We start from the raw sequence: 18,766 nt of genomic DNA, 5'->3' as shown, positions 1-18,766 counted from the left end.
CTTCCACCACACGCACCCCTTTTTTCGAGAGTCAATGGCTTCAAAATCTGGACCGCGCCGCGGTTGGACCACAACGGCAAATCAGAACGCGCCAGTTTTGGCGCAGTCATCATATCGCAGCACCGCCTGGAGCAGCACCTGAGCACCGAGCGCACAGTGTTCTGGACTGGTGTATTCGTTCGGGTTATGGGAAACGCCGTCTTTCGAAGGGACAAAAATCATACTGGTCGGAACGACTCTCGATGTCCACGCGCTGTCGTGACCAGCACGCGACTTCATGTCCATGATCTGGCTTTCTGCGACTTCTCCTAGCGCAGCTCGCCTCACGGCATTGATGCAGTTCTCATGGAATTTCGACTCTGGCAGGCCCCATGTTCGCGTGACGTCGTACGACGTCGCATTTTCCTCCTCTGCGACGACAGCGTCGAAAGACTTGAAAATTTCGGTTGCCAGCGCGTCTACCATATCGTCCGTTGAGCAACGTACGTCTATGATGAACTCGACCCCTGCTGGAATAGTTGCCTGGCTTGATGTGTCACTCTTTATTACACCTACGGTTGCTACGCCGAGGCCAGTGCGAGATGCCGCGTCGCGAACAGCCGATATGAGACGCGACGCAGTTACGAGAGCGTCAGAGCGGTTATCCATTGGAGTTGTTCCTGGCTGTCTTAGTTTCGTGGAATATGCTCACATTTCTGTGTAGTTAGCATACCTGAGTGCCCCTCCACGCCAGTAACGCGCACAGCAAACCACTTCATGCCCTGCACGGCTGTAACAACGCCCACGCTCTTACCTTCTCGCTCCAGTAAAGGGCCTTGTTCTATGTGGAGTTCAAAGTGACACTCCAGACCGTTCTCCCGGTAGTCGCACGGCGTCGTCCCCAGATATCCGATCTCCTCCAACGCGTCCTGCATTGTCACACCCTCTGTGTCCCTCAGGCCCCAACAAGCCTCCAGCGGCGCAGAGCTCTTCGTGCTCCACACACCAGACGACATCATGGCCCCGGGAAAGCGTGCGCCTTCCTCGTTTGTCCAGTCTATAAGCGCGATGGGACGGTGGGTTTTGACGTCGTTCTCGTGGAGAGTACGGAGGACTTCGAGGGCTGCTTGGACGCCGAGAATACCATCATATCTACCCCCTACAATCGTTACTACACGTTCGAAGGTTGGAGGGTAGACCATACCAGCTGGCTGTGTATCTAGATGACTTCCCAAGCCAATGGGCAACTTGTCTGTAGCAGTACCAGGGCGAATAGCAAAAATATTGCCCATCTGATCTACCTTGATTTCACATCCAATCTCTTTACATTGATTCACAAGCCAGTCCCGCACATTTTTGTCTTCCTGGCTTAGTGTCAACCGGCACATGCCCGTCGACGTAGATAGAGCTCCCCATTGCGTGCAGGTGGACTGGAGAGTCTCGTTGAGGCGAGCGCTGTTGATTTTTAAGGAGGCCATTGGGTCTGTAGGTCCAGCGCATCAAAAGAGACTATCAGAATATTTTCCGTGGCTTATGGAAAACGATGACACCAAAATATGACTTTGGAGCTGATGGCGGGGTCCTGGTGCGGACAAGCCCGCAGGACCCTTGGGGCAGCTCGCGATAAGCTCCATCAACGCGCCCGAGAGTGGGAGACAGACCCGACGGCATCCCATTACTGCAATCCAACCAACGCCTTCGATATGCATACCGAACAGCCCATCGCGTTCCGTAGGATCTCCTGCTATCTTTTTCGGTGCGAATGCTCTTTACGGCCTCCGTAGAAGGCGCGACTCGGCGACCTAGAATGGCGGATTACGACCTTCTTATCCTCAACGGCCTGGTTGTCACCGACACAGAGACGGGAGAATATGATATCGCAGTCAAGAATGAGAAGATTGAGCAGGTAGCGCCCAGAGGGAGCTTCAAAGATGCCACCGCGAAGAGAACGATTGACGCCGAAGGAGGCTATGTTATGGTCAGACAAGAATCTCCAATTTTAATGCAGAACATCGACTGACGAGCATTGGGTATAGCCAGGAGGTGTAGATGCTCATGTTCACCTCCAAGAGCCACCTCTTTTCGGCAAAGGCTCGACGGCCGACAATTATGAGACAGGTAGAGCCATCGCGCCTCTATCCGACCTCCAAGACTGAACGTCATCAGGGAGTCGCTCTGCTATTGCTGGAGGCACTACGACTATGGTTACCTTCGCACCGCAAAGAAAGTCGGAAGATAGCCTACTCGATATACTAAAGGCAACACACGCGAAAGCAGAGAACAATTGCTACAACGACTACTCCTTCCATCTCCTCGTATCGAACCCATCCCACCGCGCGCTATCCGAATTTAAAACGCTCCGAGCAGAAGGAATCTCCTCGCTCAAGATATACATGACCTACGAGGCACTGCAGCTGCAGGATGGAGAAATCTTAGACGTCCTCGTCGAGGCCCGGAAACGAAAGATAACCACGATGATCCATGCGGAAAATGGGCAAGTTATAGACTGGATGACAGCACAGTTGGAGAAGCGCAAGTTCTTCGCCCCAAAATATCACGCCGTTGCGCATCCAGAAATGGCTGAGACTGAGGCTACATATCGGGCTATCAGTTTCAGCGAATTTATCGATGCACCCATCTTGATCGTACATGTTTCAAACAGAGCGGCTGCGGCCACGATCAAAAACGCGCAGGACCGAGGACTTCCAGTTTACGCAGAGACCTGTCCACAATACCTCTTCTTAACGCGCAAGGATCTCGACAAAGTCGGATTCGAGGGTGCCAAATGCGTCTGTACTCCGCCACCTCGTGAGGGCGAAGAGGACCACGACGGCATCTGGGATGGGCTCGCAAATGGCACATTCACGGTCCTCTCATCGGATCACTGCCCCTTCAGGTTCGATGACGCAGTGAATGGGAAGAAAACATGTATCACCGATGAATTTCCCGCTGGCCAATTCAAATATATTCCAAATGGGATTCCCGGAATCGAGACACGGCTCGCATTCACATTGAGCGCGGACCGTCTGAAGCTCAACAAGTTCGTCGAGGTCACGAGCGCCAATCCAGCTAAGCTGTACGGGCTTTGGCCTCGGAAAGGTGGGTTGGTAACTGGTGAGAGCGACGCTGATATCAATATATGGTATCCTGCTGGCAAATTGGAGCCGTTTGCGCTCAAGAACGAGATGTTACATCATAACGTCGACTACACTCCCTTTGAGGGAAAGGTCTTGAACCAATGGCCACGGTACACGATTCTGCGAGGAGAAGTCGTGTGGGACAGAGATCACGGTGGACTGCTAGGAAAGAAAGGATATGGAAAATTTATCAAACGAGACGCGAGTTGCTTGGCTGGCAGTCGACAAGAGGGTGAATGGGATATCCCAGAGTGATCACGTGCCTCAAAAATCGAAATCAACAAACTGTATGCATCCTTCAGCCACTTCAGACTTGTCATCATGACGGCACGAATGCATTGGCATACTGTGGAATTTCTCCGTCATTCCAAGCAATCTTCAGGTATCCGACTAAAGTGACTTTGATGACACCACTGACAAGGAGCCCTGCAAACTCTCGCATGCATGCTGCATACCCCACGCCCAGCCCTACCACCTATGATTACTCCGATATGCAGGCTTCCTTCGGTCCTGGTACATGGCAACTAATCAACGAATGGTTAGGAAGAAGGGCGGTTGCTTATTAATCCACATTTATGTCTCCAAAATCTGAAGGCCCTCGACATCAAATCCAATATAAACAAACGTTTCATGGTCATTGTATCACGGAGGATGTCACTCCGTTGCTGACGAAAGGCTTGGAGCAAGCAAGATATATGACAACAGTTCTGTTTTCAATCTATAACCCACTAACAGTTTATCAATAGTCGGACTTTCAAGAGTACTTTATCAATGGCTGCCAAGACTACCAGAGGCTTTCCCTCCCATGAGCATGAGGATACACCAAAGGCTTCTCTAAGTGATATCTCTTCAGGATCACGAACACTCGCTTTCGTCCATTCCAAGCTCGGTCGCCTGGAAGGTCTTCATTTCCTGCCCACCGTCGCTCAGTTCCGCGCGATCCCATTTGCTACGGTCCCAGGGCGGTTCAGACAAAGCGTATTACTTACAGATTTGTCTTCCACGGACAGGAAATTCACTCAAACAGGGTATATACTTGTCCATGATTTAAATGAAGCTAAGTTCTGACCGAGTCCCATTGCTCCCAGCTACGCTTGCCCTCAGCAGGATGAGTCCGATGCACCTGGAGGAGGCCCACTGTCAGGAGATGTTCGGCCGATACTCATGGATGAGCACAAATGCCTTATCGTCCAAGTCTCAGCGCCGACTGAAGCACTATCTAATACAGCTCCGGGAGCACCAAAACTGCCGGTCTTGGTCTATATTCACGGTGGAGGCTTTCATAGTGGGAAGACGGATCAGCAGCATAGTACTTTCGCGTTATATCATATCTTCCATTGGCCTACTAACGATGAATAGACATGGGATATATAGTCGAGCAATCTATCTAGGACAAGCAGCCTGTTGTGACTGTCAACATTCAGTTCGTTTTCTTTGCACCAGTCGTGCAAAAGGTTCGCTGATCCAGATTCAGATACCGTTTGGGAGCGCTTGGCTTCCTCACCTCCGCTGATCTGTCAGCTGACGCTGCATCTCACAACGAGCCGCCTGGAAACTTCGCGCTGTTCGACCAACGAAATGGCCTATTGTGGGTGCAGAGGTTCATCTCCGGGTTTGGTGGCGACCCAGGGAATGTCACGGTCATGGGGGAGAGCGCAGGATCAGTGTATGCACCTCGGATCCAAATGCCCAAGTATCACTAATAACCATCACAAGCTCTATCCACACCCATATGATCTCCACAACTCCGAGTCTATTCAAACGTGCCGCGCTGATGTCCGGATCTCTCTCGCCTATGCTCAGTGCTGCACCCTTCGATCACCACGAAAAGACGTATCAAACACTGCTCGCGACTCTAAGCATCTCGTCAACTGACCCAAACCGACTAGCTAAACTGCGTGCAGTCCCGGCCGCTGAACTCGTGACAGCTAGTACAGAATTAAGGGACTCAGGCACCGCGTGGCTCCCCCTCGCGCACGAAAGCTTCTTCCCAGTCCTCCCAACCTGGCGCAATATCAGCGAACTAACGACACGCTGTGACTGGGTTGAGAGCATCATGATAGGCACGACGGGCTTCGAGGTCCGCACCCCCCCCCCCTCCTCCCTCGCCCCATCCAACAAACCCCCTTCTCGCTAGGAGCCCTAACACTCCCACTAGGGCTACATGTTCCTCCCCCTCGCCTCGGCCATCACCCCGTCCAGCCTCTCCGCCCTCCTCACCCGCCAATTCGGTCCCCTAAACGCCGCAAAACTCCTCGCCGCCTACGACATCACCCCGGACATCGACGCAAACCTCTTCATCACCCGCGCGATGGAGTTCGTCGGCGAGCTGATCTTCGACGGTATGCACCTTCCCCCTCTGCCCCTCTGCCCCTATCCCCCACTTCCGCGCAACTCACTTCCGCAGTCCCAACGCACCATCTCGCCCGCCACCTCCCCCACCACCGCACCCACCGCTACGTCTTCGACGTCCCCAACCCCTTCCCCGGCACCGCCTTCCACGGCACCGCCCACCACTGGGTCGACATGTACTCCGTCTTCGCGACCTTCCTCGCGCGCCTGCCCACCACCCGTCTCAGAAACATCTCTACCCACCACGCCCGGCTGTGGACGGCGTTCGCGAACGGGGAGGAGCCGTGGACGGCGTATGTTAGCCGCGAGAGGGGGGGCGAGGAGGTTGTGATGGTGGCGAGTGGGGAGGCGGGGTGGGTGGAGCGGACGAGGGGGGCGGATGAGGAGGTGGCGGGGAGGAGGTATGCGCGGTGGGAGGCTGTGAGGGGGGTTTGGGAGGCGGGGTGGGGGAGCGGGTGGGTGGAGCCGTTGGGGGGGTTGGTGGGGGGGGGGAGCGGGGAGGGGAGGGTGTATTAGGGGAAGAGCGACGCAGGGGGTGCTAGAGGGTGTTTTGAGGAAGGTGGAGATGGAGTAGCTGGGCACGCGGGGCATGGTAAAGGTGGCACACTAATTCTAGAACAAGCCGCGGTGGGTGTACACCTGTCTGCCACTGCTTGGGTTGCTTTAATGTCTTTTCGGAAATTTAAAGAAGATAGATGCTCTTCGTCTTGAGCTATGTGGAAATTTGTTGAAGCACTCCATGCAGTGGCAGACAGCTGTATGTACGGGCAGAGTACTTGATGAGTGTGCCACTTTTTTCGTGCCTCGCGTGGCGGGTTGTGGTGGAGGAGTGGTGGTATATCCGTGCACCGTACGCTTCCAAAAACCGCGTAGTGACTACGCTAGCCAGTCTTCTGAATATCACTTGATAACCGTCTGAGGTGGCCAAGTGAGTTTTTCAAGCCGTTCAAATAAATGGACTTCAGAGTTGTAGAAAACCATCGAGGGACTTCAGGCAGTGGCAACCAAACGCATTGCAGCAACACGTAGATTCTCTCTATAAGCCTCGCAACTCATGCCCCACGCTCAAACCCAGCATGAATGATTGGTCAGGGAACAGCAGTTCAACCCTCGCCGCCGCAAACTTGTCCTCCAGATCGCGGGCATAACGTTGGGCTCTGCGGTCGGGGGGCCACTGGGCATAGTCGCCGCAGAGCGCAATGCGGCGCAGGCCCGGAAGGTGCTTCTGCTGGAGTAGACAGGCGAGATAGTACAGGGGTGCGAAGGAGAGGCGCTCAGCGTTGGCGACTGGGACCCGGTAGTTCCATCCGATGTACAGCTCTTGCAGAGACTCTGGGAGACGATGCACGAGTGTTTGAGCGGCTTTGAGATTGGGATCTGGGCTTGGGTTGCCGTCAACTAGGTATGGATCGACGATGAGTTTGCTGTAAATGCACAGAGTGCGGAGTCGCTCGAAATCAGCAAAGGATGCGGGGGATCCGGTAGGTCCTTCTCCACCGAATAAGACTGTGAGGTGCTGTAGTGTAGTGCAATGCCGGGAAAGACCTGACATGACCTCAGTACCCAGGTCGGATTCTCTAAGGTCGACGGTGGTCAACGCTTTGAAACAATGGAAGAGAGATTCGATGTGTGGGGCGTTGATCTGGCCCCTGATTTTGAGCTCGGTCACGGACGACTTGTGCTGTTGTTCCCGAAATATGCGTAACCAACTGTTCTCAACGGTCAGGCCGTAAGAAAGCTGAAGCTTCTCCAGGGAGGGAAGGTACAGGAATGTGTACTTGGAATCACGGCCGCTTAGCAAGGCAGGTTCCTCGCCATGGAGGTAGTCGAGTTGGAGATCCTTCAGGCGGCCTAGGAGTGGTTTTGAAGGGAGCATGGCAATTCCATCAAGCGAAACTCGTCATGGCGACGAATGCACGTATGTAGTGTTCGTAGATTCGGCATGACTGACAACAGGCAGGCAATCATGGCGATAAAACGGTCGGTACTGAGTGTGTGCCTGTCCACGGCATTAGCTCGTATGGCAGGATAACGCCGTCTGAGGTGGCCCAGCAAGTCTTACAGATTGTTCAACCATTTAGCCCTTGCGTATGCCGGTATGTCCAGATTACACACATGTGCCTTCAGCGCTGGAAGTATCCCCCTGTTGATGCATACTAATCCGCCGGTAATAGCCCATCTGGAAAGGTTCAATCGTAGGCTCCGGACCTTCCTGGTAAGACCTGGGTGCTTAGAAAGTGTGTCGAAGAGATTCAAGATCTTCGTTGCCTGCGTGACGACCTCTATGGATTTCGATGGGTATGAGCAGCCGTGCATACATGTCGTGAAATCAATATCTTGGTAAAGGACCTCTTCCACACATCGTGAAAATTTCCGGGACATACAGGCGACTTCTATAAGCTCTTGACGCCCGCAGCTTGCGCGGATGTTTTGCATGACCATCGTAAGCAGCTCTTCCGGCCATTCTTCAAGGCCAGAAGTAGGCGCAGTCGGTGCGGTGGAGGTAGTATTCATGTTGATAACAGTAACGAAAGCGAGGGCGATATTTGGTAACGATGGAATGTATAGTACGTTGCAAGTCTGCGATGATGTTGATGCGAAGTTGTAACTGTGTGGTTGTTGTGTTGACTTTTTGGTTGGAGAAAGAACAAACGGTGACTAAGCATGCTCCATCGTACATGAAGTAGCAGTTCAGCACCTTCTGAGAAGGCCCGGAGAGCTATTAAAATTGCCAAAACTGACATTTTACCATCTTTTAGAGTGTACGGGAGGGTGTTAGGCAAGCCTAGAGAGCTGGAGATCATGAGCCTAGCTACTTCATCAAAGATGTGTGTACAACTGTCCAGCACTGTTTAGAGTGCGCCGATAAGTTTTTGAAAATCAAAAAATTGAGAGTTTGAGCAACAGGTAAACGAGTTCGGCCACCTCAGGCAGCAGTAGGTTATACAAAAGTTAGGAATGTAGTCCATGGCATCAGATTTCTATCGGTACGTTGAGGTAACACAAGCAGTGACAGCAAAGTGAGCGTGGATCCATGACGAGACATTGTACCTTGGAATAGGAAGTTTTGTCGCACGAAGTCGTGTAATGCCACTTTGTGTTCAAGCGAGCCTACCAGTCTCCTTCTACTCCTCCACTACTCCTGCATTCCGATCCACAACCGCACTGACCTTCCAAACACCTCCCCGCTTCAAACAGGTAAACACGTTCGTCCCTGTCGCCGTCTTGACCCCATCGACTCGTATCTCAAATGGTGCCCACACACATGCTAGGTCCCGGTCCACCATGATCTTTACATCATGAATCGGCTCTTCAAACGGCTTTGAGCTTTCGAGGTAGTCGACGAGTTCGGGAAGGGAAGGTGAGTGTAGATCGGTGCCTTCGTTAGCTCGTTGAGGCCGCGAGATAGTATCGCGCGGCCGGTAGGCAAGATGAGGGTGCGTAGAGTAGGCCAGTCTTGGGTGTGGATGGCCGTGAAGAAGGAAGTAATGAGGGTGTGGATGGGGGCTTCCGGAGATGATGGGTCTGGGGCTGGAAAGGACATTTGGTCGACGAAGATTGTTCTTTCTAGATTTCAGCGCAGGAGTAAGGGATTCAGAAAGAGCGATTTTGAGAAAGCTAAGTGATGAAGGTGAAGAATGATGAGCTAAATAGAAGTTTAGAGATACATCATGGGATGAGAAATCGGGCTACCGAAGCCGGAGAGGGCACGAGGATTATATTCATTTCCACCAAAAGCGGTGATGGGATTTGGAATCAGTGACGATCCAAGCTTACGTGCGCATCTGAAGCAGCACTGCCATATCCTTGTTAGGATACTAAACCCCATAGATTGCAACATTATTGATCAGCTTCTAGGATCAAAAAGTTGCCCAAGTAACCTTTTAGCTTGTCTACTGCATCAGGCGCTATTTCCATGGAAGTGCCCACCCATCCATCTGGTCTGAGCACGAAGATAGCACCTTCGTTCACATTTACGCCATAACGAGAGTGAGCAACTTTCTTCACATCGTAAAAGACTTTCCCGAAAGGCACTCCGCCCAGAAGCTCGTATGCAGAAGGGCCGGAGGTCGTTGCAATGGTAAGGAAGGATATTGGTAGCGATCTGTTTGAGAGTACCTTCGAAGTTGCGACGGCATTGGAAAAAGCGGTCATGGATGGTTTGGTGTGCGAAATGTCTCCGGCAAACACGACAATGTAGAATTGTGCGATGTTAGGAGTCTCTTTTTGCAGTCGCGTTGATTCCAATGTTCCCGGCTTTTGAAGAGTCACGTCGGGAGCTCTGTGGCCAGCCTCAACGGGAACGGAGCCAGAGGCTGACGAGAAGGTACTACTAGCATTTAGCTGGTGGTCGATTTCATAGTAAATACCAAGACCACTGCTGAAGGTTGCTGCTTCCGCCATTACATGCCCTAGGACTTCGTTCGGGTCTGCTTTCGGGTCTCCAGTCCATCCAATGGGCAGTTGCATCGTCATGAGCCGCGAGATGTCTTTGTCGTAATTGATCAGTCGGTGCACGTTTGGCAGACGCTCAGTCTCATATGTGTGAAGAAGTTCCGGTTTTGCCAGTCCGCGAAGGACCAGAGAGAGTTTCCAGCCTAAATTGACAGCATCGTGGAGACCAGTATTCATTCCCTGGGCAGCCCCTGAACTATGTGTATGGCATGCGTCGCCGGCAAGAAAGACGCAGTCTTTGACCAACATATTCCGAGCAATCCGCTGACCGACAACGTATATGGTCCACCAGTCGACCTGCTTGAAAAGAAGGGTGAATGGCTTGACAGACGCGATTGCCTCTTTAACGGCAGCGTCTTCGTTGAATTCCGCATACGCCTTTTCGCGTTCAGCCGTGAATGCGAATCCAATTCGAGTTGCGCCATGGTCGAGAGCAGCCCAAAGCACATTTCCGTGAGTGGGAGATTCGATTGCAGCGTAAGATCTGGGTTTAGGCATGTTCGTTTCAATGACACCGTCGATGCGTACCCACTTGTCCTCGCTCGATGCTCCGTCGAATGGAATATCCATAGCCCGCCGGACGAACGAGCGCCCTCCGTCTGCGCCGACCAGATATTTGCATTTGATAACATTTCGAGCTCCGGTAACGCCATTTTGAACTGTCGCAGTGATCTTGTATCGATTCCATCCAACGGTATCGTCCACTTGTATGTCTATGAGTGATACTGGCGCATCAAGTGAAACGCCCTCACGTTTTAGTGCCTGTCGAAATATCTCTTCCTGGTATTTCTGGCGTAGCACAAGGGCAAAGTCCCACTTCGTGTCCTTCATGTTCTCCATGAAATACCACCCTCTACCTGCAACTTCATTGCCATCCTTATCGTATGAAGCGGTTGTCCTGCACGCGAAACATTCCTGTGCTAAAGCGTCGGCAAGGCCCAATTGGTCCAGCATCTCGGTGCTTCTGGGATACAGGGTAATAGCGCGGCCATACTGGTCTTGGGCGGATTTGGGTTCTTTTTCGATGATTTTGATTCGATAGGGAGACGGGAGGCTAGCGGCGAGCTGGTATGCTGTTATGAGGCCTTTGAAATGTCAGTTTCGAGATCTGAGAACGACGTGGCAGGAAGTAACAAATACCTACAGGTCCTCCCCCCACGACCAAGACATCGACATGCTCTACGGCTTCTTCTAGTGATCCCATAGCATCTAATTGCTTTGTTTTCTACGCAGTAGGGGCGCCTGTGGCTTGGTAGATGCCATTCATCCTGGAAAGATGGGATGGCACCCCTCTTGACGGAAAGTGGAGGATCTCATCATATCCCCATCATGCCTCGATAAGCTGCGGGTAAGACCGATATAGCAGCAAATCCCGTCGGCCCAATACACGGCATGCATTACAGTGGACACTGGGAGAGTGGAAAATGGGGGGAGTCTTAGGTAACATGGTTGGTTGATGGTAATTAGTTAGAGCGATGCCCGCATCGATAAGAGATATCAGGAAGCGCCAGGTAAGCTTACTACAACCGTGCAAGCGCATACATGACCTTTTGAAGAGGAGGGCACGGAGGGTAAGAAGCAGTTCCTGGATTGAGCATAGGTTTTTATTTGCATTGTAAATGCAAATTCCCCAAGAGGTAAGTTCTAGCTGTAGTCACGTGCTAACAGTCTACTTCTGAATTCCTCATGTGAATGATTCTAGGCTTTAGATACGGAGCATCTAATTTATAGATCAAATGTATAACAGCTGAATAACTCCTAAGTTGTTTGGAATGAAGCTGAGAGGTCACGTGTATTGTCGAATCATCCCTCACCTTCAACTTTCCATGCACGACCACCACCCTAGAGATCATCAACTTGCTCAACTAACTGGTCAGGCCCCATCAATGGACGTCTCTCTTGAATGTCCTAGGACCGTAATCTCATGTCCACCGGCGAGGCATAGATTGTGCGAGAAAAAGTGACTGGCTTGCTATCTCTCCTTGTGTACGATTTTTCTTTTCGTGTTTCTCTTTCACAATATCCTGTCTAGCATATATATAGACTGTACACACAATAGAGCTACTCAAAATGTTTCTTAACGCTATTGGGTGCCTTTGGCCCTTTTGTCTTGACATCTGCTTGTAACCAGATGCTCATCCTTAACCATGACGACTACTGTCTCAACCCACTCTTCCATACTCGTCTCACGATCCCTCGAACTCTCCAGCTCTCACACTCGCCCTCGCGTCCACTTTCAGCGAATACGCCCTTAGCACCGCCTCACCCCCATCCTCCCCATCCCCGCTCCGCTCAACCGAAACCTCATTCCGGACATAAATCCCCCTTAGCGGCACCAGCGTCGTCTCCAAACGCGCCACCTCACTAGCCCGCACCGTCTCCCCACTCCGCCAGCTCGCCAGCATCGGGAACCTCGCCTGCAGCCTCCGCAACGACGACCCATCCGAGCTGCGCGAGGCGCGAAACGCGTGCGTGCTCTGGCCATGGGCGCTGACATAGAGCTGGTGGAAAGAGATGAGGCACGCCACGGAGATCGCGAGGCTCATCTCGATGACGCTCCAGGTGAAGTGCCAGTGCCAGGGCAGGTCGGTCGTCTGGCTGAGCTGGTGGGAGGGCGCGATGACGATGCGCAGGAGGGTGATGGCCATGGTGAGCAGGATGCAGGCGAAGACGGCGAGGAGGAGCGCTTTTTTGAGCCAGGAGATGCGGGCGGGCCAGAGGATGCGGAGGGCGATTGAGATGACTGGGGGTTGTTAGGGGGGGTGAGGCTGGAGAAAGGGGTTGGGGGGGTAGGGGCGGGCTTACTGAGGCTGTCGGTGATGAAGTCGAAGGCGGTGTTGACTTGGAACATGGTGTCTGCGATGTGGATTTGGGGTTTGTCTTGGCAATATACTGATGCGGGATTAGTGACTGGCCGTAGTTGGAGGAAGGAGACTTACCGAGTAGATGTTCAACCGATCCACCCGTGCATTCCCACGGCCAAAGACATAGGAAAGTAATGAAAGTAACGGCAGTGATGCCCGTCACGCCCCACCACCAAATACCCCGCGTGTGAGTCTTGTCTACGATTTTCCAGAAGAAAGCCAGGAATGAGAACTTCACAGACCAAAGGCAAATGCCGAAGAGGATATGGTACGTCGCATGCCACTTTGGCCCTTCTTTTATTTTATCAGAGACATAGTTGTCCACATGCGCCGGCGGTGAAGGCATAGTGTCGATTTTGTCGAAGTAACTCCGGATTCGGGTATGCCAGATGATTTCGGCGGGAAGCAGCGCGCCCCACGCAAGGACCACAAGGTAGTCATCTAAAGAGAGGCGTTTGAATATCTTCCAGCGGATAGCGAGGCGCATAAGAAGGAAGGTAAGGGCTATTGTTACTCCGGCCCATTCGACAGCCTTATGCTCAGATTAGCGGGCTTGGACATGCGATATGTGAGAATAGTACGGACCAGAAAAGCGTGCAGCTTCATTTCCTGTCATTTAGCTCAAACGGAGAGAGTGGATGCTTGTGGCGAAGCGTTGTAAGGACCCGACCGGACGGGCCTTCAGATACACACCCACCCCTTTCTATCTCGTATGGTCCCAGAGTATCTTTATCGGTCCTCAAAAGGGCTCTTCAGCTTAGAGATCCCATCCTTCGTCCCTCGCATAGATCGCACGGTCGCCAACTATCAACTATTCAGGGCGGTTGCTCTCCACCAACTTCGTGACGCGGGGCCCCCGCTGCATTACTCGGGCCCCGTCGGGTTGTTTCACAATGATCGAAGATCAGCCCGCATAATTCTAGCTGATTGTGGGTGAGACTGACATTGCCTCGAGCTGTACAAGCCACAGCTCGCAGATATCAGTAAGCAAACCTATGCATAAGCCATGCTTACTTGCTTTGCTAATATCCAATCGATCGCTGGGTTAAGCGAGAGAGAAGGGGCAAAAGCTCTTTATTTTTAGGCGAATAAGAGAAGTAGCTTTAACGTATACTTGATGCATACTAGTTCCATTGTGTCTTCCTTTTTGCCCATGTATTTGGGTTATGGAAGTGTGATGCGCTGGCTCCGTGATGGGTGGAGGGGGCTATATATGGCTAGGTCAATGTGGCTCGGCGCTCACAAAAAAATAAGCTCAGCTCTCTACATGGAATCTTGACCGCTCTTACAGCGCAGATGTGGCGTCGACCCAGCAATGTGGTAGCGAATTTCCGATGACAGCTGCAGGACTGAATGTCAGTCCTGCAAGGGTAAATCTTAAGCTTAGTTGCCAGGAGCTCTTAGAAGTCTTACGAGAGATGACCGTAAATTACTACAAGGCTTTGTCAATTTTTGAGTGACACGGTATTCTAACCAGATATTAGGTGCAAAGAAATAGGGATGTTCTCGTGAAGGAGAAGTGCAGCAATCATACATGTATCATGCAGAGGGGACATAAAAAGAGGAAAGAAAAGAGTCAATGAGACCCTGTTTTCCCGCATATTTTCACAAGGACCGCTCAAAAGGACTGGAACATGCAAAAAGAAGTCATGGCATTTAGGAGTAACGCCGAATCATGCATCCCTACGAGTTCATACAAAGAATGGAAGAGCCTCCACCGACGGCGTCAAAAACTCTACAAGAAGAGCGCCAATACCACACCAACAGCCGCAAACATAGACACGCTGGCGCCCCTCACAGCGGCGTTGTTGTTAGTAGTCTCCGGGGTGGTGCTGTTGTACACCACGGACTCGCTCGTAGGATCGCCAGTAGAGTTAGCAACGCACTTCTTGTTACCCCACTTCGTGTCCGCGACAGTCTTCCACACTTCCGTGACATCCAGGATCTGTTTCGCGGTGTAGAATATCTTGCAATCCGCAGCCTCATAGTGGAACTCCGACGGCGTTTCGGTCGTGTCATTCTTGAGCAGGGTGTCCTCTGCGTTGATAGATCCGACAGGCTTGCCACTTCGGTAGGCGAGACGCTGTGCTAATTGGCTCGGGTATGCGAGTGTGCCGATGACGGTTGCATTGAGCTTTGCGGCGGTTTCCTCATGGAGCGAGGTGACAATCTCCATGAATTTCAGCGCAAAGTCGTTGATAGTATAGAACTCAAGGACACGCGAGCCCTTCGTGCCAGACACAGCTTGCATGGGCGCGGCTACGGGAAGCCCACCGATGGCGATACTCTCCACGTGACCTTGTGAGCTCATCAGAAGTGAGAAGATGCTGCAAGTGGAAGAGCATTGGCCATCTTGCAGGATAACGATGTTATCGGCGGTGAAGGGTTGCGCTGTGACATTTGAGAGGTCGCCGGTGCCGGTGAGGGTGACGCCAACGTTTTGAATGTCGAACTAGGTGAGAATCGTGGGTTAGAATGTGCGTGTTAGGCGAGTCTAACGAGAATTACTTACATTGGGTCTGCGGGTTGTGGTGAATTGATCATTGTAAACAGTGTGTGGCCCGTAGAACTCATTAAACGACGTGAAATTCTTGTTGTTGATATCCAGATTTTGGGTGTAGTCGAAATCGCTCAGCATGCCAGTTGCGGCATAATTGAAAAGAGTTGAGTTCGTTTCGTTAAGAGCCTGTTGCAGCGTCACGTTTTCCCTGTATATCGTGACTCCTTCGCCAATTATATGCCACGCGTCTTGAGCCCGGAACCGACTAGCACCATAGGGTTCGATCGTGGGGAATAGTTGTTTGAATACTTCGAACCCAGCGTAAACCAAGCCACCACCATTTTGACGCAAATCGACGACGAGCTTGCTCTTCCCTTTTGATTTGGCATCGGCAAGGAAGTCTCGAGTGACGTTCTGGAAGGTTCCCACACCAAGTTTTGACTCGAACGATGGGATACTAAGCACAGCTACATCTTCATAGCCAGCGCCATCGAGGTAGTATCCTCCGATGGTCAACCCAACCGCATCGTACACAACAGGCTCGGGATAATTGGTAGGAGTCGGGGTGGGGGGTGCTGGAGTTGAAGAGGGAGCCTCCGGAGTTCCGCTGGGGGTCGGTGTTGGTTCTGGTGCTTTTGGTCCTGTACAGAACCGAGAGAAGAAAGTCTCCCCGCTATCAACTCCTTCGAACGAAGCTGCGTTAATGACTGCTAGGTTTTCGAGACCCAATGTAGTGCCATTCGCAAACGTGATATTTGTGGTTGGTCCGACGTAAGTTGTGGGAACTTTAAAGCCCCCCAAATTCAAACCCGATATGGACCCGCTCGCTTGTTGCGGGAACAGGGTATTGTAACGAGCGTCTGCGTCGTGGAATGCCTGGGCCTCTGCTTGCAAACCGAGCCAGGTGCTGGCATCTACGTCGTCGATGGTCTTAACCACAGAGGGTGTGAAAGTTGCTCCATTGGCAGTGGCGTTAAGGTCATCGTAAACGTAAAGTTCTGGAAGCGCAACCCCGTCGGTGGAAACAGATACTAGACCAATCGGGCGTTCAAAAATGAAGATGTCGCCAATATCGGCTGAATAGTAAAGATGATTGTCGTAACCTCTGTTAAGCAGGTTTCCGATGGCAATCTGCGCGGCGTATTCACTCATGTAGAGCCCATTCTTGATGCCGCGAGAAATGATATCAAGGCCACCCATGATATCCACTGCTTTCTCCTTGTATCCGAACTGCCTCGGGGGGTTCTTCAGGTATGCTGTATTGCTGTTCCATTGGAGGAAGACTTTCAACTGTTCAATCAACAGTTGGTTCCCCTGGACATCTACAGGGACTGTACTGAGACATGCGTATGCGACTTCGGCTGGAATGAGTGGCGTATGGCCGTCAGGGAGTTTGCTAAGGAAGACGCTGACTTGGGCGCATGGAGCCAGGTTTCCGACGGGAGTTGGGGTAGTTGTATTCGAGGGAGGGTATGCAGTGGGCGTTTGGGCATATGACACTCCAAGGCCACCAAAGGCGGCTGCTAATAGGGTTGTGCGCCTAGATCAGTCGCGTCAGTACAGTTCAGACCTCAAGTGGGTACATCAAGGCCTTCTTCATAGCCCCGAATCAGGGTGGTTTGCCATGAGCCTCTGAACCAGCTATATTTTCATGGCTCCAATGGCCTCGGAGATACATGTAACGTTCGACAGACTCATAATAAGAGTGCAAACTTTGCCAATGTCATAGCGAGCTTGGAGATCGTGAAAAGGGCAAACTCACATCTTGTCGGGAGCACCCTTGACGGCGTAGCTTACGCACAGTACTGCTCAGGGACTGGAATGACTCAAAGAGTGACGATTAACTATGCGCGACTAAGAAGATGCACGCGAAGGGAAGACGAAAGGGAAGGGGAGAGGGTTCAACACAAGTCGATAACTGCGGAGTGATTGAATAGAGCCAAACACCAAGGGACGGTGGATCGGCGGCATCTTATATGCAGTCCCCAAGAGACTTGAACAACGATGTCAGATCTGGTGGCAGTGTTTAAGCCACGAGCACGGGGAACACTTTCGTTGGTCCACATGGTGCCTGGCTAGCGTAGGTCGAGGCTGAGGCTGAGAGCCCGATGTCCCGTTTGGGCCATCCTCATCTCGGCAGCTGGGTCCAAAGAAGCTTAACGCCTCATAAGCCTTGAAGATCTTCAGCCCATGTTTCATGGGGCTGCAAACTGACAGAGCGCCAAAAATAGAGCTGCAGATGTCCTATGCACGCTTTTCGCATGAGTCTTTCGTAGTCCAATGCTATGAGACGATAGCTTACAGGCCATTGATCTTCACAGTGAAAGACGGTTGTTCTGCTGGGCATCGTAAGACCTACATATTACGGCACCAAATGGGGGCGGCCCGCGGCATCGGACGAGTCTTTACGGAGTGGAGTAATGCTTGCTTCCGTAGGCGCGCTATAGCACTTTTTCGCTGACGCCTTTGGGGGCTCGATGTTCCACGTCCTGCCAAGCTAATGCTACCCTGGCGGGAGAGATGAGGCAGTCCTGGTGGTCCTGGTGTTCCTGGCAAGAAAGCGTGATGTGATCGAATTACAGCCATGGGGGCTGGGGCCAACATCGAAAAGAGCTCCCCGGCTCGTCGACTGTCAGTGCATTGAAAGTGGGGGCAGGTCCCTGGCAGGTCTCTGGCAAGGCTGATGCTGTGATTTGGAAACGTCTCGGGCCGTCAGATAATCTTAAGCGGTCGCCAAGCCAGCAAACTCGCAGTCCTTAAGGTCCTCTAACACTGAACAATCCCACGATGCTCTGTATTTTGGTCTCAGGTGCACAGAGATCTGGGTGTCTTTTGGATCAAATGTCACGCCAATGGCCCATCCGAGTTGAGAAAGGGGTGCGTCCACCCTGAGCGGCGCGGCACGAGTTGCGTAACTACGAAGGTATTATTCCGCTCTCGTTGGATGACAGCCAGCCCAGCTGGTGAGCTTCCATTATAACTTTCAGGTTAGCATATGGCTTGGGTCCCAGGTCGTGCGAGGTCGCTTTGCGAAACTGACTGCGCCCCCGACAGAATCTTACGCCTCGAGAATCTTACAACCCGTTCCCAAAGCGGTAAATGCGCTTTAAGTTCCAACACTTCACAGTTGGTTCTCCCAGGACAGCAAATGCAAACACTCTGACGGCCGCATTACATTCGAGAATAGCAACGCATTGTTCAGTTCTCCGGGTCCAGAAATAGCACTTTCAAGACAAGATATTACTATGTAGTACGAGTGTCTTCACCTGGTAAAGTTTTATCTCCACGTGTTGACCCATGCTTATATTGCAGGATCGTCGTAGCGGGACCCCGGTGAGGAGCCCACCCGAGATTCCGCCTCAACTTATCACCAGCCTTATCATCGGGTACTGGGCGTGAGTCCTCGTAGTGGACTGTATGTACAGTACCACTCAGTTTCGCTATTTGGGCACAGTGCGCAATCAACCAATGCCTACAAT

At 52.1% G+C, this 18,766-nt stretch overlaps 7 protein-coding genes across 7 annotated transcripts; 2 read left to right on the top strand and 5 right to left on the bottom strand.

Moving 5' to 3' along the window:
- Positions 1-81: 81 nt before the first annotated feature.
- On the bottom strand, positions 82-1,457 carry BDZ99DRAFT_384403 (amidase; the record flags this gene model as incomplete). The annotated part of the gene is made up of 3 exons (XM_033715375.1): positions 82-659; positions 713-1,138; positions 1,184-1,457. The coding sequence occupies 3 exons, from the start codon at positions 1,455-1,457 to the stop codon at positions 82-84; spliced, it is 1,278 nt and encodes a 425-aa protein (XP_033578757.1).
- A 223-nt stretch (positions 1,458-1,680) lies between these two features.
- On the top strand, positions 1,681-3,534 carry BDZ99DRAFT_461775 (D-hydantoinase). The gene is made up of 3 exons (XM_033719696.1): positions 1,681-1,957; positions 2,016-2,097; positions 2,146-3,534. The coding sequence occupies exons 1-3, from the start codon at positions 1,787-1,789 to the stop codon at positions 3,369-3,371; spliced, it is 1,479 nt and encodes a 492-aa protein (XP_033578756.1). The 5' UTR covers positions 1,681-1,786; the 3' UTR covers positions 3,372-3,534.
- Positions 3,535-3,887: 353 nt separating this feature from the next.
- On the top strand, positions 3,888-6,445 carry BDZ99DRAFT_560208 (alpha/beta-hydrolase; the record flags this gene model as incomplete). The annotated part of the gene is made up of 6 exons (XM_033727286.1): positions 3,888-4,144; positions 4,205-4,435; positions 4,585-4,782; positions 4,833-5,196; positions 5,275-5,458; positions 5,524-6,445. 6 exons carry the CDS (start codon positions 3,888-3,890, stop codon positions 5,982-5,984), a joined length of 1,695 nt encoding a protein of 564 aa, XP_033578755.1. The 3' UTR covers positions 5,985-6,445.
- Positions 6,446-6,504: 59 nt separating this feature from the next.
- BDZ99DRAFT_519037 (uncharacterized protein) lies at positions 6,505-7,344 on the bottom strand (the record flags this gene model as incomplete). Its single annotated transcript, XM_033725364.1, has 1 exon — positions 6,505-7,344. The coding sequence occupies one exon, from the start codon at positions 7,342-7,344 to the stop codon at positions 6,505-6,507; it is 840 nt and encodes a 279-aa protein (XP_033578754.1).
- Positions 7,345-9,308: 1,964 nt separating this feature from the next.
- Positions 9,309-11,127, bottom strand: BDZ99DRAFT_385251 (FAD/NAD(P)-binding domain-containing protein; the record flags this gene model as incomplete). The annotated part of the gene is made up of 2 exons (XM_033715422.1): positions 9,309-11,008; positions 11,064-11,127. 2 exons carry the CDS (start codon positions 11,125-11,127, stop codon positions 9,309-9,311), a joined length of 1,764 nt encoding a protein of 587 aa, XP_033578753.1.
- Positions 11,128-11,769: 642 nt separating this feature from the next.
- Positions 11,770-13,274, bottom strand: BDZ99DRAFT_569750 (uncharacterized protein; the record flags this gene model as incomplete). The annotated part of the gene is made up of 3 exons (XM_033727917.1): positions 11,770-12,666; positions 12,729-12,815; positions 12,863-13,274. The coding sequence occupies 3 exons, from the start codon at positions 13,272-13,274 to the stop codon at positions 12,110-12,112; spliced, it is 1,056 nt and encodes a 351-aa protein (XP_033578752.1). The 3' UTR covers positions 11,770-12,109.
- An 898-nt stretch (positions 13,275-14,172) lies between these two features.
- BDZ99DRAFT_497434 (uncharacterized protein) lies at positions 14,173-17,873 on the bottom strand (the record flags this gene model as incomplete). The annotated part of the gene is made up of 5 exons (XM_033723516.1): positions 14,173-15,239; positions 15,300-16,827; positions 17,085-17,103; positions 17,503-17,570; positions 17,647-17,873. 5 exons carry the CDS (start codon positions 17,871-17,873, stop codon positions 14,523-14,525), a joined length of 2,559 nt encoding a protein of 852 aa, XP_033578751.1. The 3' UTR covers positions 14,173-14,522.
- Positions 17,874-18,766: the final 893 nt, after the last annotated feature.

Source organism: Mytilinidion resinicola (assembly GCF_010093595.1).
Source record: "Mytilinidion resinicola strain CBS 304.34 unplaced genomic scaffold BDZ99scaffold_7, whole genome shotgun sequence".
NCBI classification, from domain to species: domain Eukaryota; kingdom Fungi; phylum Ascomycota; class Dothideomycetes; order Mytilinidiales; family Mytilinidiaceae; genus Mytilinidion; species Mytilinidion resinicola.
The sequence above is the reverse complement of the archived record's forward strand: the minus strand, read 5'-3'. Positions and strand labels throughout refer to the sequence as shown.

Bases quoted from the DNA above. Each gene is read 5' to 3' on its own strand.
- BDZ99DRAFT_461775 (XM_033719696.1), top strand. From the start codon at position 1,787: ATGGCGGATTACGACCTTCTTATCCTCAACGGCCTGGTTGTCACCGAC. The intron at 1,958-2,015 runs GTCAGACAAGAA...CATTGGGTATAG, and splicing joins CCGAAGGAGGCTATGTTATG to CCAGGAGGTGTAGATGCTCA. The intron at 2,098-2,145 runs GTAGAGCCATCG...GAACGTCATCAG, and splicing joins GGCCGACAATTATGAGACAG to GGAGTCGCTCTGCTATTGCT.